We start from the raw sequence: 25221 nt of genomic DNA, 5'->3' as shown, positions 1-25221 counted from the left end.
AAACGGCAACAATCGATATCCATTAAAATTCAAGCTCCTCGCTTGATTTGGCTAGTCGCAAAACCAGGTTCAACCCATCATTTTGTTCAGTCTTAAATGCCTGTACTAAGTCCGGCAAATTGCAGTTGTCATCTTATATTTTGTTTCTTCGTGTGCTGCATTGTTGTTTTTTTGTTTTTTTTTGCACATCAGTGTTTCTATTGCTTCGTTGTTTTCTTCTTGTGGTTGATGTGTTTCCCTTGGATTTAGTTTGTAACCCGAATTTGTTTTCTCTCAATTGATTCATGACTTTCTAACAACGGTATATATACTTTTGTAGCCTTTATTTGTAACAGGCACATACAAAATAAGGGAGGTTAAATATGTTTGTTGTACATTAGTAATTTTGGGGCCCTTTATAGCTTGCTGTTCGGCGTGAGCCAATGCTCAGTGCTGATAGCAGTACTTTGGCCTAAAACTGTTCTCTTTTTCTACATTGTGACTTGGATGGAGCATCTTCGGATTTCAAATGTTTGGCTTTGACCGTTCCTGATAAAGGTAAATCAAGAAAAGCGCTTCGAACGCATAAAATTATTAAACGTGTTGTTTTCCATTTTTTCATAAAAGTGCTTCACTTACATCCGATTTATTACAGGTCCTTACTTTCATATAATCATGGAATAAATATCATGTATAATCAATCCCCTTTAAACAATGTTTTGATTTTCTCATTTATAGAATAAAACAAACTATTTTTTATCCATAAAATATTTGCTGAGTTTAGTGAATTGGTATACCAACAGAAAGTCGGTATTCCAATAGAAAGCTTACTGCACTTACAGTGACCGATTTGTTTTTGAAAACATATGAAAGAATGCAAACAAAACTGTTTCAAGGACAAATAGAAAAGCCTCTTGCAAAATTCTATAATTTCACTTTCATAATCATATTGATGGTGTTATGCCACCAAACATATCCATAGTTGATTTTTGAGCCTGCATCTCATATATTCCAGTGCTCTTGTGATCAAGGGAAAAACCGAAACTTGAGTTTTCGATCTATCTATCTATATTTTCCTTAATATTGACACCGATTGGTGAATCAGAACAAGAACTTGCAGAAATCAGTTTTCCTATTGTCAACTTTTCAGTTCTCAGCAGCAAAATAATCTCTACACTGTCGTTTAGCGCTTATGTAATTCAATTTATAAGCATGTTTAGATTATACATATTTAATCGGAAAACTATAGTAGTAATAGTAATACGGACATAATATTTCAACATGATAATCACACAAACTTCTCAGTAAAATGAAATGTTTACATTTTTTATATCTTTAATATTTAACAACGAAAAGAATACAAATAACCTTTTATCTGAATGATTGAATTCAAAATATACATCCAATATAACATCCAGATATTTATTCTGTGGTTCTCAATCATTAAAAATCACACTTCATCATATTTGGAAAAGGCCCTTGATTCGGTATTGTAGCTTTTAGAATTTACACAAGAATAAAACACAGTTTTGTTTTTATACATTTTCTCGATTATATTGAAAAGGACAAACGCTATGCCAAAGAGTACTATGTGTCATTACAGTCCCATATTTTTCAGTTCTCTGTGTTCTTGACAAGCTGCACATGGTCCACAACAATTGACTGTCAGGCAATCATTGCAAACGCTTCCCTACAAAGATACAGGAATGTTTCAATAAAAAACCTATTCGTTCGTTTTTGCAAACTATATTTGAGAATATAGTTTTGTTAATACATACAGTTTTTGAATAATTTCTAACTACCTTAATTATCACAAGCATTTAACAACTACATGTATATGCGAATTACGGATTATATAAGAACTGTGGATATGCAATTGAAAATAATGAAAAGTATTGATTGTTCACTATTTTGTGAGTTCGTAACTATTTTTGGAATAAATAACGAGAGTTGCTATCAGACGATGTTCAATTGGCACGTTTTGCTTTACCTTTTTCTATTATGGTAATACATTTAATTTAGGAAATTATGGACTTTGAAATGTGCTTAACATATTAAATAAAGGCAACAGTAGTATACCGCTGTTCAAAATTCATAAATCGATTGAGAAAAAAAACAAATCCGGGTTACAAACTAAAACTGAGGGAAACACATCAAATATAAGAGGAAAACAACGATACAACAGAAACACAACATTAAAATGTAACACACACAAAAACGAACTACAATATAACAATGGCCATTTTCCTGACTTGGTACAGGACATTTTAAGAAAAAAATGGCGGGTTGAACCTGGTTTTGTGGCATGCCAAACCTCCCGCTGTTATGGCGGCAATGTTAAATATAACATCAAAATGACAACATTAAATGACAGGACTACAATTATACAAATAAATGAGAGAACATATCAGACAGAGAAACACACGAATAATAGCTAACAAAAGGTACCAGGTTTAAATTTTAATACGCCAGACGCGCGTTTCATCCACACAAGACTAACCAGTGACGCGCAGATGAAAAAACATATTGACGTTAAACAGGCAACAAATAATAAAAGTTCAGCTATTACGGAAGAGATTTGTAATGATACAAATTACCTAACACTAAATGAATGAAAAATATTAAACAATTTTTGAAGGAATCTCGGAATGTAAACACCAGATTATGTCGAAACAGATGGTGTAACAATACTTTGACTAAACAAATCCACTCTCGACTAGTGCACAATTTGATGTTCCTTTTGCACCATCTAACAGTGTTTATATTTCCCAAATCATTTGCTATGCTCGTGTCTGTAGTGATGTTTTGGATTTCAATGAGCGCCATCTTTGTATTATTAGTAAATTATCAAGTCATGGATTTCGTTACCACAAATAACTTAATACTTTTACTAAAATCTTTCATAGACACAAATATTTGGTCTGCAATTTGACTGTACCTGTAAAAAACTAATCTCAAACGGAATTCACATCCTAAATTTTAGGGTGATGTTGTAAACCTAGCACGGCAATTTAGAAACGATCCTGGTAAACTTATCAATCTTAAACGTTATCTAAACGGTTACCTATTCTACACTGTATCTATCTTTGAATATTAATCTTATTGGGATAGAGATTGATTTTGCCAGGAAATTAAAACCATACTTAATACATACGTAATTCAACGGTAAACCATTCTGTCGATACTTATAGTTTGGGCATTGCGTAAGGTCATGTTTTTTCTCTGACTGTTAATGACGTAATTCCACTAAATACATTAAATGTTGGAAGTGAACTAACTATTATTTTAGTCTTAGGTACACGATGTATTTCATTAGTTGTTATTGGATTTAAGCTAACTGTCAAGTAACTGTGAATACTTTCTTTTTGTTTTGGGATGTAAAAAATGTATGTCTTTTCAAATTTGGGAAAGGCCGTACTGTTGCCTATAATTGCTTCCATCCACCTCACTTTAACTTTGGTGGATAGTTGTCTCATTGGCAATCGTTCAATATCTCCTTATTTTCATATAGTTTGGCCGTTGGATCATTATCTGCTAGCTTGAATCTAAGTTTTCTATGGTTTAAGATCAGTCTATTTATTTCATTATCTATATACGAATGCATATATAATATATTAGTAATCGCATCTATCGAATATCGCATTTTCAGGATAAAAACCGTGACGAAGAAATATGTGTTTTCATTGATATATTCATAGATATCATAACGAGTGGGAATCATGATATCGCTTGATATAACGATGTTCATGTCCTATACCAAGTCAGGAATATGGTAGTTGTTAGCAAATAGTTCGTTTCTGTGTATTTCGGCCGTGATTGTTTTTTGGTTGCATTTCAGTGTTTCTGTTGTTCCTCTGTTTTCCTCTTGTAGTTGATGTGTTTTCAACGGTTTTAGTTTGTAACCGCGATTTTTTCTCTCAATCGTTTTATGACTTCTGAACTGCGGTATACTACTATTGCCGTCATTGATATCAATTGAGTTACATATTTTACTTCACTATAATATTAAAAGCATTGTGTGTGTTAATTTTTGATAATTATTTTTTGAATAAATAACGATAGTTGATACCAGGCGATGTTCAATTGGCACGTTCTGCTTTACCCATTTCTATAGGTCATTTCTGGAATCATGTCTTTCACCGGAAAAGATCGTCAATTTCGCACGTCATTTACCATATAGAAGGCGTGCCTGTATCCCTGCTCTATTGAAGGTTTCCAGCACTTTCATAAACGTCATTATGTAGGTTAGTATATAAATAATTAATGTTCCGTAAGTACATAATCGTGATTGTCGTGTATGACTGAGGGAGGGTGACCATCCTTTTAGATTTTAATTTCCCTAATATTAAGTTCAGTAGAAGATAAAACATTTTCACCCGTTTGCTCAACATGTGTAGGAATTTTCTATGCATACATTTTTGTCACGTGGTGATGGAAGTCACATGACAGATTCGTCTGAAAACCGTATCCCGGAACTGGCCTATTATGGTAAGCATGCATTCTCTATATATATGCTTGATAGAAAATTCTTCGACTCGTTGATTTATTCTTGTGAACATCTCAGTATGACATCATCTATTTGCCAGCAATAAAATACAGAGAATGGGAAAATATTTGCTAGATACACTTTCCTTATTAATTGATACTTGTTTCATATGACTTTGAGGGGATATTAACAGCCACATTTTAAAACCATAAAATTCATAGTGACAAATACACAATTTAATTGTAAATCATTACCCAAAATATGTACTACACTTTTTGTTTGCTTAATGAATCAACCAATATTATTGATTCTGCTTTCCTTTGTTTTTTGATTTTTTGGCTGACATTCATTTTCTTCACCTGGCATGCGCACCCGAAAACAAACAAAGTTCAAATTAAAGGGTGAATGAATTCGGATTCAATGAGGTTGAATGGCTGAATTCCAAGTCAAGTTATTCATCAGTGAGTTTTTGCGCCTAATCTTAGAACAATTAACTAATCTGACTGCTATTTGCGAATGATGATTTCAATATTGTGTTTTTTGGGATATTAGAAGCCAATTGAATGGTTTCATTTAATTGCATGCTATCTATTTTTTAATGCATTATTTAAGGTCTAAGTCATCTCACACCAAATGTTTGATATCATATGATTCGATAGGTCCTTACCCTTATTCCACCGATTGTTCTAATTCTGGCTCTTAAAATAATTTCCGTGCCGGGTACACAGCATGGAGTACACAAACATTCACCAGTACGACTAGCCAACTGACAAACAGCACATGGATAGCAACACCAGGTAAATAAACCTAAAATCAAAACCATAGAATAAATCTATTGTTATGAAAGATATATCATTATACCTTACATATATTATAAACAATTATATTGGGTAACACGTTATCATGTGCCATGGAATAATTCAGTTAATTTTTATTTACTTGCCAGGAAGAATAAACAATCCTTTAAACTTACACCAACGCTGAACAATCCTATTTTTTCACAGACGAATAACCTTTTTATTTTTTTTTATTGATACACGAGTTATCTCCCATGAAATGACGTCACAGAATGCAAAAAGCACAATGGCAACATTCACGTTACATGAAGCCTATCGAGTTACCAGAAAACAAGACTTTGGACATGCATTTAGTGCCGATATTCTTGTGACAGACATACAGTTTGTAATTCTATTAAAAGAGGGACGAAAAATACCAGAGGGAGAGTCAAATTCATAGATAGAAAATAAACGGACAACGCCATGGCTAAAAATAAAAAGACAAACAGACAAATAATAGTACAGAAGACACAACATAGAAAACTAAATACTAAGCAACACGAACCCTACCAAAACTTTGGGGTGATCTCAGATGCTTCGGAAGGGTAAGCAGATCCTGCCACACATGTGGCACCCGTCGTGTTGCTAATGATATTACAAATCCGATGTGTGTGTGTGTACTGTTCTTAATTATTTGTTATTGTGTGGTCAACATGCCAAAATGTACTATTATATGTTTTTAATTATGCATTTCTCTGTCTTGGGTGTTCTTGTTTGGCTAGCAACAAAACCAGGTTCAACCCATCATTTTTCTTATCTATCGAATGTCGCATTTTCAGGATAAAAACTGAGACGTAGATATATTCATTGATATATTCGTAGTTATCATAACGAGTGGGAATTATGATATCGCTTGATAAAAACCGGTTCAACCCATCATATGTCGTTTGTTTTTTTGTTGCATTTCAGTGTTCTGTTGTTTCGTTGTTTTCTCTTATAGTTGATGCATTTCCAACGGTTTTAGTTTGTAACCCGGATTTGTTTTATCTCGATCGATGTGTGACTTTTGAACAGCAGTACATGTATACTACTGTTGCCTTTATATATCTCTTATAAAAGGGTCGAGAAATTCTAAGATACACATTTTTCGAGACGTTAACTATTGTTTGTTAATATATTATGTGTTTGTGCAATGTCTAAATGAGATTAAACAATGGCTTTAAAACGCCATATAATTTCACATTCACACAATTTGATAGATATGATTTTTTTACCCTATGCATCAGCTATTACTCAATTTATTTCACTTGACTGGGCGGAGTTTAATCAGTTCGCTCATAATAAACCAGTTCATCTATAGATGGGTGTTTTTAAATAGAATAAACTCACCAATGAAGTGTCCAGTCATTCTTTTGTAATTTCTATGATAACACTGATAGGTGATTAGAGATCAGTTATAATTATAACGGTAATCAACCTTATCACACACATCTTCAAATAGACTGTCCTTATGCAAATTCAAACGTAAGCTCCGCCCGATCAGTTGAAATAACATTGGTAATATGTTGTTGAATAAACGTATGACATGATTTACCAGTCGCACAATATGTGTTTCTGGCGTTAACTTTGTCTTTTGATCATGTGAACAAAATTTTGAAATATAATACGTCGAAGAGAAAGCAAAAAAAAAAAAAAGAGTTTAAACAGAACAGATGTTTGCAAATCTTATTTATTTTCAAAACTAATACACCACTCGCTTGAATATACTATTTGAAATAAAATTACCACAGTTATAACATGCGTTCTGTGCAGGAAACCAGATTGAAACATTGCAGCTTTGTAAGTTTTTATAATTTAACTTGACAAAAATGCATAAAACCAGGAATTACTTTAGAATGTGTAGACGAAACGCGCGTTTGACAAAATACAAAATTTAATCCTGATATCTATGATGAGTTTATTTGGACAAATTTGGCTGTCTTTCCCATGCTTTTAACTGTGTTATTTAACTTTTTCAAAACGAAAGAATAATTGATGAACATGTTGTGTACGACAATCGGTAGCAACCATTTTCAATACTTTGATGTAATCCGGGTCATCTAGGCTGAACGAAACACTTGCAAGTTAAGATATAATTCCTGTATGTCATGATTCTATGCTAATTTAACGTGAGTATGCATTTTATTTGTCGATCTTTTACACTGAGCGTTAGCGAGGTGTAAAATTTGTCAAATATAATGCCTACTCATATTAATATGAGCATAGAACACAATGTCAATAAATTATATCGATCGATTCCAATATGACAAATACAGATCTTTTATAGGTCAAGCGTTCGAAAAAAAAAGCTTAAAAATATTTGGCTGTTCCTACCTCGGTTGTCTGTACAGTACATTCTCATATTTAATCAGTTTAAAAAACTAAAAGAAGGGTTGGTATAAACAATATATAATAAAACTTTATAAAAGCTGATAGAATGTGTATATTTTTTTACCTTTTTTTGGATTCGAGCGTCACTGATGAGTCTTTTGTAGACGAAACGCGCGTCTGGCGTATATACAAAATTTATTCCTGGTATCTATGATGAGTTTATTTAGTAGAATAACAATGAAAATAACGAGAATATAAACTGTAAATTTGTGCGCATGTATCAAACATATTTTGTGCTGAATAGAACACGGCTGGTGTACAAAATTGTAAGTAGTTATAATAGTAACCAATATCCACGATGTTTTTGTTATAAACTTTTACTTAAATGTAGCGCGTTTGTAAGATTACAGTTACTTTTTTATTCTTCGCTGCAGTATATTTCTATTTTTTATACTAGAACACACCCGTGAAAGTGCTGGTCCGTGACTAAATTAAAGTATATAACTGTGTGTAAGCCTTATTTTAGCCTGGACATTTAGTATTGATATTGTCATCTGATAAAGTCATGCTTATTATAAGATGCACAGTTTTCTCTACTTTCTAAATCTTTCTGTTTGAAACCGTCGACCTTGAACTTATCAATCATTGGTAATATTAATTATTTGAAAAACAAAAGGGCCTGGATTTTTTTTTATCAACAGCATTGTCGAATATAAGTTGTAAATAAAGTTGAATTCTTTGTTTTGCTGTTTTGTGTCATGCCGGCTAACAAATTGGAAACTGTACCTATACGCCTTATTTTAAGTCTAAATTTTTAGTATTCATATTGTCATCTTTTAAAGTCATGCTGATTAAAATACTACAATAGGAAACAATGTGACAATGATAGAATTTAGTAGTGTCAACCCTGTAATTATAATCCGTGTATATAGCAAATCCTAAATACACAGTTTGGTGACGGTGCACCTGTCAGATGCGGAACGTACAGATTAGGTATAGGTAACAGGTGAATATACTATTGGTATCGGTATCGGATTCGACCCGGAACTTGTTAATTATTGGCAATATTATCTGTGTGGAAAACAAAGGATCTGTAGTGGTGTAATTTTTAATCAACACCATTGTCCTATATTAGCTATATATATAGTTGAATTCTTTGATTTGTCGTTTTTACCCCATGACGGCTAACAAATTGGACCTCGTTATTTTAGTATTATAGATAAATAGAAGGAAATGAAATGATAAAGTCGTTATTTGTGACAGTCTGGGCTCTATCTTATAAATTTGATACCCCTTATTGCTTTTTGCATTTTATTTATAAATGAAATTATTCTCACAATTTCCTATATCTGAGAAGCAGTCACAAATTCCTGTTGACCATTCCCTTGTTCCATAAATATCAACGAGCTTTAATGGATTTTGTTGTGTATTTGGTTGCTGAACTATAACTGTGGTTGTTGACTGTTGTTGTCCACCGTACCCTCCCATTGGTTGCATTGGTTGGCCGTAATTTGACTCTGGCTGGCCATGTATCTGTCCAGCTGGTGGAGGGACGTAAACTTCAGGAGACATTCCTGTTTTGCTATCGTTATTAGTATCCATCTTTTAATAACGACCTATTTGAAAATAATAAATAGATTTATTACTCTTATTTATGGCACACGTTTTCGTCTATCATTTATGTGATCAGAATTTTACGCCAAGTTATTTCAGTGTTGTTTCAATCAAATTAACTCAATATTTGAACAAGACACACAAAAAGTTATAAAGCACTTTAATAAAAGACTTTTTTTTGTCGTCCGAACAAGTTTGAAATCCGACAATTATTAAAAGATGATTTCAAAAAAGGCTTCCAGAGATATATAATAACAAACACGAAAAAAACGTAAGCTACTTACAGCAAATGCGAAAAAAAAAGAACTTAAACTGACTGCTTTATGCAATACAAACTCTTTTCAAATTAGGGAGTAATTACAGTAATTTATTTTGAAACATATGTACCTGCTCCAATAAAAGTTGAATCGTAGTCATTTCCAAGAAATAAAAAAAAAACACCATCAACAACAGGAGGAAAAAAGAGAGGAGATGAAATAATACCGTACGTTCTCATCAGTTTAAAGTCAAAAGCTATGAATAAATCAAAAGAACCAATCAAATATCTGCCATGACATATAAAGCATGGAAATAACAAAGACCATTAAGATATGACAGAAGACATATACACTAGCTGGCCCCGCATAAACTTTTTAAATACTGAATTTTGTTTGACGAGTTGTCTGAGTAAAACTAGTTTAAAGTACCTCTATACCAACATCACATTATTACTATTAGGGTGGCATTATGTTACTGATAACTAAATATCGTAACTCGACAAATTGTAACGATCATCCAATTCGTGATTATAACACCCTATTACGCAAAATCGATGATGGAAGTGTTTACCGGCCTTTACTGGTTTTACAGCCCTCGCACGGTCGATAACATAAGCAGTATCGATTTCAATCGTTCTTCCTTATAACTGTAATGGGGATTTTTTTAATGTTGCTGTGTCAGAAGTACATCCTTGAAACAACAATATCACTACATGTATAACTCGATAAACGGGTTAACAAATTTGAACGATTTCGATTCTCAGGTTTCACTGCGAATATACGAGTCTTTCACTGATTACCTGAAAGCTTAAAATGTTAGCTTGAACATGTAAATATCCTCTTTTAAAGTTTAATTTCTAGGAAACGTCGTGTAAATCATTCGTGGAACATTGATTTTATCGTGTGCAAGATTGGATAGGAGTGTTTCCAACAAGTATAAAGGACATCATTAGACAATTTAACTACATATTATTTTGTTACATTTAGCCTTCTATCAAATTCAAATTTTTATAGTTTATTTGATTATATGGATCATTTTTTAGGCAACATAAAAGAAAATTAGATAATTATTTATTTTTGATAAAATGATGAATTATTCCCAACACTAGAAAAAGTAGATAACCTAGGCAAAACATGACACAACTTTTAGAATTTTTTCTTTTCAACTTTTTAATATACTTTCCACGTGTTTTGCTTTCATCATCATGTATGTGGCTTACGTATATAAATTGTAAAAACGTTCGTCATGTTCAACTTTGATATGGTATTTTTCTGTAATTTAAGATTTAAAAAATGGGGATTTATTCGAATCTGTTTAATTGTAAAGATGGTTCTACGTCGGTTTGGGACTGATACAGCCTATTGAATAAAATTGCTAACTTATACATTCTAATTGTAGCTTAACAAAATTTCAAAATGTTCAGCCAGAATGCGCGATTCATCTGAAAATTTCAGGGCAGATAGATCTTGACCTGATAAACAATTTCTCACCATGTCAGATTTGCTCTAAATGCTTTGGTTTTTGAGTTATAAGCCAAAAATTGCATTTAACCCCTATGTTCTATTTTTAGCCATGGGAGCCATCTTGGTTGGTTGGCCAGGTCACCGGACACATTTTTTAAACTAGATACCAAATGATGATTGTGGCCAAGTTTGGTTAAATTTAACTCAGTAGTTTCAGAGGAGAAGATTGTTTAAAAAGTTAACGACGGACGACGGACGACGGACGACGGACGCAAAGTGATGGGAAAAGTTCACTTGGCCCTGCAGGCCAGGTGTTCTAAAAGGGATTTATTCGAATCTGTTTATTTGTAAAGATGGTTCTACATCGGTTTGGGACAGCCTATTGAATAAAATTGCTAACTTATTCATTCTAATTGTAGCTCAACAAAATTTCAAAATGTTCAGACAGAATGCGCGCAACTATTACCTTCCCTCATTGTATGGGAAAATAATTGATTTGGTCTGAATGGGATCGATTTGATGCTTTAGCAATTTAGCAACCCGTCTACTTAAAAGACAGAATACATGTCACTAGTTAGTAAAGACACCGACAAATTGTATCGATCAACCAATTCGGGATTATAACACCATGTGACGCAGTATCGATGTTGGAAGTGTTTACCTACCTTAACTGGCTTTACAGCTCTTGACAAATTGAAGTAATAAATATTTCGGAAAATATCAATTAATACTTTTATGAGGGAAAAAAAAATAAAATACGGAGCAATGAGAAATGTATTTTGCTGAAATGTCCCAAAATTTTCTAAATTTCTAGAGGCTTCTCTGCTATGTGATAAAGTATCAAAGTTTCGTATCGTGAAAATAAATGGACGCAGACAGAAAGAGCGCATATGCATACTACTTTTCTTATAAGATTTGTATGCGAGTATGTTTTTTATTTGGTTTTTTTTTAAGGAAAAAACATACCTTTTGACAGAAAAATATGTCCTATTGTAGTAGCTAGAGTGAACCAACACTAAATACAAAAATGTGGTAATTGATAAATGCACTTGATAATAGTTATCAAATTGCGACAAGAAAACATAAACTGCTGATATATTATTCATGCACAAGAACATATGATACAAGTAAATCAATAGAAAATTTATAAGTTGTTAATTGTTGATATTAGAAAAAACAAATTGCGTCAGCTCACAACATAGAATAATTTGCTAAATGCAAGTAATGTGAATATGCTTATATTAAAAAACAAACATATTTTTTTCATTTACTTTTAATTAACTTTTGTACCTTATTTCGTTCAATATATTAAAAACTGTTTTGGGAACTTTGCATTTAAAAATACAAAAGAACCATCTCAGGATATACTGAAACTCACGGAATGAAGGCCTTTAATGAATTCTTTTCAATATATACTGTAAACTCTCCTCCAACAAGAGATTAATAGAAAACTTATGACGACAAAAACATGAAACCGGTAAAAATAATGAACAGAAATAACTCGTGTGTGTTACCCTGTTATTGTTAAAGTAGGTCAAAAATATGATGTTTAGAACATGTATCGATATTCATGTTACACATCAACTCTATACTTCGTAAAAATCAAATGGATAACCCTTTAAAATACCAACTTGCTATTAACCAAACAGTTCCGTGAAATGTACGAACTGGAAAACAGCATATTGCTATTTAACATACACTATAACAATATATCATTTTACCAGACCACGGTTTGCGGAAGTAGTCAAGAAGACAATATTATGTTTTTCAGGGGTTGACAGGATACACGTGATCGTTGTTAGTTTCAACTTCAATATTATTATGCAATCAGAAGTAATAAACAATGATTTCATACATTATTTTTTTTGGTTTACACTTTATATAGGGCTTTATTTATGATCTTATTCCAGAGTGCACAATTCTTATTCTACATATTTCACCTTTATCAAAATTAGGATATCTGTTTGGTCGTCCCATTTTGTTGTAGGGATGTTTAGATTAAGTGTCGAGTTAATATGTATATTATTTTGTGTTGTCTGCGAGAAACAAATCATTTTTCTGATCTAGTAACTAAATTCAAAACCAATATAGATAATGTTAACATGTATATTTTATTGAACTGTGTAAATTAATCGGAATGCGAATGACAACATGCACCTACAATTCTTTTGTGTGTTTCCCGTTTCGGTAACACATGACATTTGCGCGGGAATTTCTTACATAAACATCGTTTTTGGATTATTGAAACATGTGAAATGTACTGTAACAGTTATTGATTTTTGGAGGTAATGTGATATTATTTATTATTCAATAGTACATAATTTTACGTCAGGTTTGTATATTGTACAATTTAAATTTGTGATTCGTTTAAAATTTAAATATACTTATTTATTTTTTATCAAAGATATAAACAAGGTAATTTAAAAGTCTTTGATTTATTTATCACCGTAGTTCAATGCAGAAGTCAGACGGTCTTTTTTTGTCTACATTATGTTGAAAGAACAACCGGGGTGTTTACATTTGCAATGTTTACTATCAATGACTGTAAAACACGATAGGAAATCATTGCACATTATAAAACGAGAAATAATTTGAACTAAAAGCAAATCTCTTCCTTGGTGAAATCAAAAACGAAAAACGGAAACACTTTTGATTTTCATTTTGGTTTTAGAGAAATCAAAAACGAAAAAAAACACTTTTGTTTTCATTTTGGTTTTTGAGAAATAAAAAAAATAAAAAATGAAGAAACTCTCGTTTTATGTTTTATGTTTTTGATTTTTCAAAATGATGCAAATATATACGGACCATCTTTATCATTAACATTTTCATTTGCATTATTGTTGAATAACTTAAATGAACAATAAGATGTAGATACTAAAAACACTATAATAATCTTTAACAGAAAAAAAAATCTAAGACTCTCTCATTTTGTAATAGTATTAAAGCATTTGACTTTTCTACACTAAACACAAGTATTCCCAATTCGAAATTAAAAAACTATCTTTTAATGATTTCTTGCTTTATGAACTGCTATAAAATATTAATGTATATATGTACATTGTATAGATATCAAGAAATCGTTTTATCATTTTTGATTGTAAATCCTACAAAATCAATAATATTTATATAAGGTTTTTTAATATGTGCAGTTGATTCGATATTCCTATTATGATTTCCTTGATATTGGGTTACTTGTCACAAGGAAGCTATTAAAGCAAGGGTTTCAAGTGGTTAATTTGACATCATACCAAATATTCTGGAATCTATGACGAGTTTATTCGTCCATTTTACTGCCACTAATACGAATTGTTGACCGTTATGGAGTATACGTGTCAAAAAATGACAACGAATATGTTCCAATTATCGTAACTACAATCCTTTTATCTTTGAAAAAAAAAGAAAAGAAGAAGATAAAAAGTTTGTTTGCAAACTAGCTTACACCTCTTTGACCTGGTATAGTTTTGGAAAAGGTAGGTATATGCAATCATTATACTTATTAGCAAATCACTTGACGATATGTTAAAACCTATTCTGTACAATATAAACAAGCTTCGTATTTTGTTAACGTTATCAATCCATTAAGTTATAGATACATTCCAATATGACATCGTTGAGTATCTATATCATAATGAAACATTTCAAAATGGATATCACAATTTCCTATGTGTCACATTTAGAAAGGACATGCGGATTGGGTCACAGAGACAACAATTCGACCAAAGAGCAGAAAACAGCGACAGGACACCAAAATGTAATGGGTCTTTAATACAGCAAGAAAATCCCACACTCAGAGAGGCGGGCTTTAGCTGTCCCCTATTAAAAACAAGTTTTCTAGTTCAGTGAAAATTGTACGTCACACTAAACTCCAAAACATAAATGAACTAAAATAATTTAAAAAAAAAGAGTAACAAAGGCCAGGACAGGAGCAAAAAAGGTTTGGTTTAACATGTTTTGTGAAAGTATTTAGTTAGATTTAAGCTTATTTCATTTTACACACTTTTCGAAACCCTATCATCAAATTCACTCTAGAGAAAAACACTCAGCATTTTGATCAAGTTGTTGTCATTTTAACGCATTCCCCATTCCCATTCTCAATTTTACGTAACCGTATACAAAAATTTAGTTTTGGTAAAAACCTTACATATCTTTTTTGGTTGTTGGATCATTATCTGCTAGCTTAAATCTAAGTTTTTCTATGAATACATATATAGATGTATATATAGGAATATGTGGTATGAGTGCTAAAAAGACAACTATCCATCCAAGTAACAATTTACAAAAGTAAATCATTATAGGTCAAGGTACGGCCTTCAACACGGAGCCTTGGTTCACACCGAACAGCAAGCTATATAGGGCCCCAACAATTACTAATGTAAAACCATTCAAACGGGAAAACCAGCAGTCTAATCTATATACAAACTGTACAAAATAAACACTTATGAACCACATAAACATACGACAACCACTGAACATCAGATTCCTGACTTAGTGCATGTGCAAACAATTGCAGCGGGATTAAACTATTAATGAGAAATACATAGTTATTGATTACCTAATAGTCTTTGGATTTCCTTATAAGATAGTATGGTATCTCCAACATAATTCTATTATCTGCACTTATTGTTGTAAAAAGTATTATAACATAATCGTCTTTGACATTAACTATCATGTCTGATTTTGAAAATCGCGATTTGATAAAATTGATTGCAGACGACGCATAAAGTTGAGGGGATAATAAAGGTAATTGTAGTCTACCAAAAAGTAAAAATAACAAAACTACCGTACTCCGAAGCAAATTCAAAACTGAAAGCTCTCATCAAATGGGAAAATCAATGCGTTAGAACATAAACGAATGGATAATAACTGTCATAAACCTGATAGGTAGTTTACTCCAACAAAATGTTTTGATAGCTTGAAGTCCGCAATATTGAACATTTTTGCAAGAGAATGTTTTAGGTTGATGCTAAATGGTCAACTAATATGATGTTTGCTCTTTATTTTGCCTTTTAAACTTTTTTGTATTCGAGCGTCACTGATGAGTCTTTTGTAGACGAAACGCGCGTCTGACGTATATACTAAATTTAGTCCTGGTATCTATGATGAGTTTATTTATCCTCAGATCTTACACACTATTACAAATTAATCAACGTAGTAATGCAAAACAGTATGTTAGAGAACCGACGGATACAACTATGCACCACTATTGTCATATAGCACATTATGATCAGTAATAATGGTTCTGCTATATGGAACGCCGTAACTGCCTTATGATACTTCATTATTTATCATGATGAGGTTTTTCTTTATTATGATGAGCTTTTTCTTTATTATGATGAGGTTTTTCTCTATTATGATGAGCTTTTTCTTTATTATGATGAGCTTTTTCTCTATTATAATGAGCTTTTTCTTTATTATGATGAGCTTTTTCTTTAATATGATGAACTTTTTCTCTATTATGATGAGCTTTTTCTTTATTATGATGAGCTTTTTCTTTATTATGATGAGCTTTTTCTCTATTATGATGAGCTTTTTCTTTATTATGATGAGCTTTTTCTCTATTATGATGAGGTTTTTCTCTATTATGATGAGCTGTTAGAAGGGAATCATGGGAAATTAAGAGAATCATGGGAAATCAAGAGAATTAATATCAAATACAAAGAAAAATGGCAGAATAAGAAATGTTGAAAGTTCTTCAGAAAGTTGGATTGCTCCATGTGCGGGAAATGCTTGATAAAGAAAAAATAACACCAAATTTTGTCAGCATGCTTTCAAAACATAAACTGGAATATCTAGGAAATACCATTCTAGCGCATATGATGACACTACGAATGGAATGCATCAAGTACGGAAACATGAAACCTGTGAAAACTGATAGTTTGGATGGCCATCCAAAATACCATTTCGACAAAAATGTACTAGAATCGTTGTTCGATTGTGACTTTAAGATATAGGACATTGGAAATCTGTGGCAACTCTCAGAGAGAACAATATATTGACGGATGGCTCATTTTGGACTACAGAAAAGAGATTTTTCTGACATTGAAGATGACAACCTTGACAGTCTACTTTCCGGCATTGTCGTGAACTTTCGTCATTGTTGCAAACGCATGTTGCGTGAGATACTGAAAGAAAAAAAGAATTAAAGTACAAGTTGAGATTAAGAGATGCCATCCTTAGAATATAATTTGCTGGTACCCAAGAGAGAAAGACCGATCGACTGCACAGACGTGTATGCAACGTTACATCACCGAATCACTTATAGTACATATACACTAACCATAAATTAGTAAGATGGAGATTCATTATACTGGGTGGAGTTGATAGGTTCAGTAGGCTTATTATGTTTCTATATTGTCGTGATAACAACACTTCCCCCACCGAAATGAGTAGTTTCCTCTCTGGAGTAGTTTTTTTTTTGTATAGGTTCTGTTAGCAGTGACGGATCCAGATATTTTCATAAGTGGGTCCCACTGACTGTATAAGAGAGGGCCCGCTCTGGTCATGCTTCAGTGATTCCCTATATAATTAGCCAATTTTTTTCCCAGAAAAAAAGGGAGGACCTCTGGGCCCCTCTAAATCCGACTCTGGTCAGATAAGGGATTATAAAATGTATCTGTGGCGGATTTCATGTTGACAAAACATGGTTGCGGCAGTATGATTACAGGCCCAAGCACGCACAATCAGAGAATAAAGAGATTGTGGAGGGACGTTAACGAGGGTGTTTTGTGCTATTTCTACAACTTATTCTATCCATTGGAAGACCAGGATATTCCCGATTCACTAAATGAACTGCATCTAATAGCCATGCACTACATTTACATGGATGAAATTAATAGAAGACTTGATATTTGGACTCACGCTTGGGCAAAACATAGAATGAGAACAACAAAATCATCTGTCAATATTTGGATCGCCTGTCAAATACAGAATCCAGTTGGTACGCAAATCAGTGAACGAGATTTAGTTGATTATGGATTAGAGGGAAACATGGATGCGGCAAATCTTATGGACGATGGAAGGCCAATTTTTTGAGCCAATGAACATTGCAATTAATGACCAACGAATAATGAAAGCAGATTTCAATACATCTTCGCTAGCCAAGGGTTACGATCCACTTCCGCTCTCTGAACCCCCGCTCTCTGAAGGGAGCGGGAGTGGATCGTTACTTTTGGCTAGCGAAGATGATTTCTATTGGACAGGTACCAACAGGCATTGATTGACTTTGTGAATTGTGTGGAAATCCTTTCTGCACCAATCTAATTAAAATATTGATCTCTGATTACGTTATAAAATTAGTTTCTGCACAAGCCTGATTGAACTTTCAGTATTTTTTTGCGTACAATAACAATGTTATAAATGATCATTGACTATTTTTTTCTTGTCCTGTTCCTCTCCTCTCCCTCCCCACTCCCTCCCAGTTTTATCTGGTACAGCTATATAAAAAGAAAATGATGTATGATTGCCAATGAGAAAACCCTCCACAAATGACACAGAAATTATAGATATAGGTGATCTTACGGTCTTCAACAATAAGCAAATCCATTACCGCTATAAAAGGCCCCGAAATGACAATGTAAAACAATTCAGACGAGAAAACTAACGGCCTAATTTATGTACAAAAAATGAAAAGAAAACAAAACAAATATGTAATACATAAATAAACGACAACATTTGAATTACTGGCTCCTGATTTGGGACAGGCACATACATACAAAATGTGGCGCTGTTAAACATGATAGCGGGATCCAAACCCTCCCCCTTACCTTGAACAGTGGTACAACATAAGAACGAACTATAAAAATCAGTTGAAAAGGCTTAACTCATCAGATGGATAAACATACATATACAAGCGGACATGGCCGGATACTTATACATCCTAACAACAAAAAGACAAAAAAACTAATAAATAAAATCATGCGTCAAAGATTAAATTATCAAATATCCAATGGATTTAGTGCAAAGACGTCAATAAAAAGTCGGAGAAAAACATGACCTTGTGCTATGTTAAGATACAGGAGTCGACATATTGCAGATCCATGAATGTGTATATGTATATACAAATAATATTTAGTTTGCTTTAAATTTTACTGATAACAAAAGCAATATCAATACCAATAAAACAATAGTCAATGATCTAATTACAGTGCTGAATTTTTAACATTTTAGAATGAGTTTATTTAAAGGATTAATAAGTTTACCAGGATCGTTTCAAAATTTCTGGGCCCGATAAACAACATTTCTGCAAAAATGAGGATGTGCTACATATATCCCGCTTAAAATAAGTTTTAAGGTACAACGAAACTTTAAAACCTAATCTTTAAATCTATGTTTGGAAGAATTAAGTAAAGGTTTTAAGTATTTGTGGTAACGAAATCCCTAACTTATGCATAGTCGTATAGTCGTGTAGAGCATAGTTGGCGCAGAAGGAGCCAGCACACATTCCAAAGAACTTTCAACATTTCTGATTCTGCCATTTTTCTTTTTGTTTGATCTTAATTCTCTTAATTTCCCATGATTCCCTTCTAACATTTCATCATAATAGAGAAAAAACTCATTATAAAGAAAAAGCTCATCATAATAGAGAAAAAGCTCATCATAATAAAGAAAAAGCTCATCATAATAGAGAAAAAGCTCATCATAATAAAGAAAAAGCCCATCATAATAGAGAAAAAGCTCATCATAATAAAGAAAAAGCTCACCATAATAAAGAAAAAGCTCATCATAATAGAGAAAAAGCTCATCATAATAAAGAAAAAGCTCATACTAATAGAGAAAAAGCTCATCATAATAGACAAAAACCTCATCATAATAAAGAAAAAACTCATCATGATAAAGAATGAAGTACCATAAGGCAGTAACGGCGTTCCATACTGCTAAGAGAAAGTTTCTCGATATTAATTAGGTGGATCTGAGTGGAATCTAACAGAACTGCAACAGTCAAACCATTAGTTTTTGTTTTGTCACTAGGTGTTAAGTTCTCATATGTGAGTGTCATTGTCATTGTATTTGATAATTTTACTGTTGTTGTAATCAAACAGTAAAGAACAACCATTGAGGAATACTCCACTGATTTGTCTTCCATTAACTATGTCTATTGTAAATAATTCCTTAACCTTTCTAGAATGAAAAATAATTTTCCTGATTCCTTAATTGCGGAACCTTTTAAAAAAAATCGACCAAGAGAGCAGATATCAGACATCAAGTTATTTGGCTTGAACGATACCGAAAAGTCCTTCACTTCTGATTTAAGTTTTGACACTCTTTTGTCAACACGGGGAAGGTTTTCTAAAATGTCTTCCATCTGAACCAAAGAAAAATCAACAGCTAAAAGACTTCATACTAATGGAAAACGACTTTTTTTCCTGACTTGGTTCAAACATGCCAGGCAATGGGCTAAGCGCGAGAAGGAAGACGTAGACACTCTTTCCGAATGGATTAAGGCAGTGAGGTCGTTGATACAAATCAGAATTAAGAAACTGAATGGGTCCATCAATGCACATGCTACGTCAATCTTTAAAGACCCAAATGTTGCAAAACACCTATCCGACCTCCATGACAAATATGTTGTTGTCCCCGCAGATAAAGCCCCAAATAACATCGTTTTTGTGTGTAAAAGTCACTACATCAACTGCTTGATAAACGAATTAGGTATTGACAATTCACTTGGAAACTCAACATATACCCTCACGACACTTACCAAAGAGGAAATCCTGGAAAAACATAGGTCTGTTCTATGTTCCTTTGGAATTCCAAAGATGAAGAACTGGATCTTCCATCACTGTATTGGATACCTAAACTACATAAGTGTCCTTGCAGGCAGCGGTATGTTGCTGGGTCTTCCGAGTGCTCCACGAAACCTCTTTCTAAATTGTTAACATCTATTTTGTCGGCGGTCAAAGACGGGCTTCGGAGTTATTGTGAGACTGCCTATTCTAGAGGTGGCGTGGGTCGGATGTGGATACTTAAAAAATTCAAAAGATCTTTTGGAGTACATACAATCTGGCTCTCTTTCATCTTGTGACAGTATTAGAACATTTGACTTTTCTACTCTGTACACAAGTATTCCACATTCCAAACTAGAAGACAAATTGAAAGAGTTGGTGTTACTTTGCTTCATAAAAAAGAATGGCCATCGTGGATACGGGTGTCTTTTCTTGGGGAGGGATAGGTCCTGCTTTGTAAAGAGTCGCTCTGATTCGGACAGGGGGTTCTCTGAAGCTGATATTATCGGGATGCTTGGTTTCTTGATTGACAACATATTTGTTACGTTCGGAGGACGTGTTTTCCAACAGACTGTCGGCATTCCAATGGGAACAAACTGTGCCCCTCTACTCGCCGACTTGTTTCTTTATTATTATGAGGCTGACTTCATGCAGGAACTTCTTAGGAAGAAAGATAAGAAGTTAGCAATATCCTTTAACTCTACTTTCCGCTATATAGATGATGTTCTTTCACTAAACAATTCAAATTTGGTGACTATGTGGAACGCATCTATCCAATCGAACTAGAGATAAAGGATACTACAGATACAGTTAAGTCGGCTTAATATCTTGACTTACATCTAGAAATTGACAATGAGGGTCGGTTGAAAACCAAACTTTACGACAAAAGAGATGATTTCAGTTTTCCAATTGTGAACTTTCCATTTCTAAGTAGCAACATTCCAGCAGCACCTGCATACGGGGTATATATCTCCCAATTGATACGATATTCCCGTGATTGCATTTCCTATCGTGATTTTCTTGATAGAGGTTTGCTGCTCACAAGGAAGCTATTAAACCAAGAATTCCAAATGGTGAAGTTGAAATCATCCCTTCGTAAATTTTACGGACGCCATCACGAGTTGGTTGACCGTTATGGAATAACCGTTTCACAAATGATATCGGATATGTTCCTTACGTCGTAACTACAATCCCCTTCCCTTTCATGAATATGACCTACCGAATTAGACTATTTACCGGATTTGTAATCACATAAGCAACACGACGGGTGCCACATGTGGAGCAGGATCTGCTTACCCTTCCGGAGCACCTGAGATCACCCCTAGTTTTTGGTGGGGTTCGTGTTGTTTATTCTTTTGTTTTCTATGTTGTGTCGTGTGTACTATTGTTTTTCTGTTTGTCTTTTTCATTTTTAGCCATGGCGTTGTCAGTTTGTTTTGGAATAATGAGTTTGACTGTCCCTTTGGTATCTTTCGTCCCTCTTTTCTTTTCCTCATGTAAAAAATGGTAAATTAATCTTGGTTTTATAGCTAGGTGAACATCTTACTCATATGACAGTCGCATACAATTCTATTATAATTGACTAAAATGTATGAGCAAAACAAAGTTTCCATTTTATTGGCTCACTTTGAATGAAACGGGATATTAATTATTTTACTTTTATGAAAATATCTCACAATATGTATTGATAAAGACTAGCTACCTATGTTTCGTACCTCGTTTTGAATGGATAACATGTATTTATTTAATTATCTTCCTTTTTCTAGAATGTATGCCTAAATTGCTGCAAAATATTTGCTTTCATAAAAACCGATAACTTAAGCAATACAAGAAAAAAAAAAGAAAAATATATTGCATACTCAACTAAACTTAATATATTGCATTTCAAATGTAATGAGAATGTAACTATACGCCAATCGTACAACAATCAAGCAGCTTAAACAAATGAAAAAGACCTTCGAAGACATTGCATAGCAAACTCTAAACGAGTCATGACTCAACATGTTGTGAAAAATTTCAAAAAGGTTCTGTATATTTTACAGTACCAAAATGTGTTCCTCGTACATTATATATTTCGCAATTGATACGATATTCCCGTGCTTGCATTTCCAATCATGATTTTCTTGATAGAGGGTTGCTGTTCACAAGGAAGCTATTAAATCAAGAGTTCCAAATGGTGAAGTTGAGATCATCTCTTCGTAAATTTTATGGACGCTATCACGAGTTGGATGTCCTTTATGGAATAACCGTTTCACAAATGATATCGGATATGTTCCTAACGTCGTAACTACAATCCTCTTCCCTTGCATGAATGTGACCTACCGAATTAGACTACTTACCGTATTTGTTATCACATAAACAACACGACGGGTGCCACATGTGAAGCAGGATCTGCTTACCCTTCCGGAGCACCTGAGATCACCCCTAGTTTTTGGTGGGGTTCGTGTTGTTTATTCTTTAGTTTTCTATCTTGTGTCATTGTTTGTCTGTTTTTCTTTTTCATTTTTAGCCTTGGCGTTGTCAGTTTATTTCAGATTCATGAGTTTGACAGTCCCTTTGGTATCTTTCGTCCCTCTTGTAAAAGATATTGAGAAAAACAGTATTTGATATTATTTCTTGAATGTTTCTTTTATTTTGACTTTCATTTTGACTTTTATTAAACTTATTTTAAGTTATATTTAGCATTTAGCACTTCGGTGGTGATATGAATATCAAATATGTGGTCATTTTTATAAATTTCCGGTTAACAAAAGTATGAATTATTCGAAATACAAAGGATTTTTTTTTTATCCCAGGCATAGATTACCTTAGTCGTCTTTTGCACATATTTTTGGAATTGTTGGTCATCGATGCTCTTCAACGTTGTACTTGTTTGGCTTAATAATTATATATCAATGATACAGCTAAATCTGTTCAATACCTTGAAACATCTAGTAAATGAAAGCAAGGTTCAATCAATGACAAGCTAATGTTTACTATCGAAATGAGTAAATGTGTGTATGGGTTACATACTCCAGTATCACTTGCATAAGAAGTGTCCATTTCTAGTTGATACAAAATTCCATAACTTTCATATAGTTAATGTCATCTTTTCGAAAGTTTCACGAATACCATCATGACTAGGTTACACAGGACTCTTAGTTATAAAGGAACTGCAAACACATTTAGATCAATTGAATTCACCTCTGTTTGTCTTATGCATTTTGAGTTTATCTGCCTTAGTTGTCCGTGCTATATTTGAAAATATTTTATATCCCAGTGACTGTGGTATTCAATCGTTCAAGGAATTATTTTTTTCCTTTTGTCTTCGGTTATTGCACTTGTTGCTTGTGTAGATCACGAGTCAGGAAACAAGAAGTTGTAAACATACCTGCACAGGGATAATGGAGAAAGGGAGATAATACAATATTATTACATGTTTTATTCAATACAGTATACTGTCTCATTTCATCAAGGCGAAGAGAATATTCATAAAAATGACTCGAGTTGGTATGGTATGGTATGTAAGAAAATAAGATGTTGAATGAACATCAATGAGACAAATATTCACCAAAGTTCAAATTAAATGGATGTAAGCTTTTATAGACAACCGTTCGGCCTTCAACAATAAGATAAACCCATACTGTATGGTGTGCTATAAAAGGCACCGATACAGAAACATATTAAACAATTCAACTTTAAAAACTTACAGCCTTATTTATAAAAGAAATATTTAAGCAAAAACAATGTTGAACAGATATGTACCACGATAACTACTGAATTACAGGCTCCGGACTTGGGACTGGCATATACAGAATGTGGTGGGGCTTAATATATTTGTGAAAGCTCAACTCTCCGCAAACATGGGATAGTGGTGTTACAGTACAATGTAGAAACATACTATAAAAATCAGTCGTAATTTGCTAGTATTTCTTTATTATATCCAATAAATCTTATTACATCATTACAAGTAAGTTTTTCAAGATCAATATCGACATTTGTATTACAAAGTAGTTGATTTAGAAATACATTTTGTAACACAAATGAATTAACATTTCAAAAGCTAGTACCTCGAAATTGGACCATATATTTCTATCACATAAATGCTGTCAATTTGATATATTTAATATTTATAAAACAAACTACTTTGGAATATTGGAAAATTAAGCAAGTCTGTTTATATTACGGAATTGTATAAACATATTTATTTGATCTATATTGACTGACAACAGGATTTAAAAAATGAATATGTCAGTTATGAATTTTTAAATATGTACAGTGTTGTTTGTTTACTTTATAAGGGAGGATAATTAATAAAAAAAAATATGTTTTTTTTTTTCTGACAATGAAAGAGTCTTCATTCCGATATATAACAGTTTTTAGAAAGTTAGCATATTGATTAATAAAATATTTGGATCAGTTATTACCATTGTTTGCCGACAAGTAACATATATATTTACGATGATTAAAACATTTGTTTAAAAACCTTTTAATCAAACAGGTACATCATATGACTAAAACTTCAATTTTAATCTACATAGTTTCTATGTAATAAGAATTTTAATGTTGATAAT

At 32.9% G+C, this 25221-nt stretch overlaps 1 protein-coding gene across 3 annotated transcripts; it reads right to left on the bottom strand.

The window, feature by feature from the left end:
• Positions 1 to 1194: 1194 nt before the first annotated feature.
• On the bottom strand, positions 1195 to 23731 carry LOC139493533 (placenta-specific gene 8 protein-like). 3 transcript variants are annotated; one of them, XM_071282023.1, is made up of 4 exons: positions 23475 to 23731; positions 8949 to 9227; positions 5133 to 5272; positions 1195 to 1669 (listed from the first exon to the last, which is right to left on the bottom strand). In XM_071282023.1, exons 2-4 carry the CDS (start codon positions 9211 to 9213, stop codon positions 1577 to 1579), a joined length of 498 nt encoding a protein of 165 aa, XP_071138124.1. In that variant the 5' UTR covers positions 9214 to 9227; positions 23475 to 23731; the 3' UTR covers positions 1195 to 1576. The 3 variants fall into 3 exon arrangements, with proteins under 3 accessions (XP_071138124.1, XP_071138122.1, XP_071138123.1); XM_071282021.1 differs by lacking the exon at positions 23475 to 23731 and adding an exon at positions 18710 to 18812; XM_071282022.1 differs by lacking the exon at positions 23475 to 23731 and adding an exon at positions 11913 to 12028.
• Between the last annotated feature and the right edge of the window lie 1490 nt (positions 23732 to 25221).

The sequence above is a fragment of the Mytilus edulis genome, chromosome 10 (assembly GCF_963676685.1).
Source record: "Mytilus edulis chromosome 10, xbMytEdul2.2, whole genome shotgun sequence".
NCBI classification, from domain to species: domain Eukaryota; kingdom Metazoa; phylum Mollusca; class Bivalvia; order Mytilida; family Mytilidae; genus Mytilus; species Mytilus edulis.
Note: the sequence above shows the minus strand (reverse complement) of the source record. Positions and strands in the feature narration are given on the sequence as shown.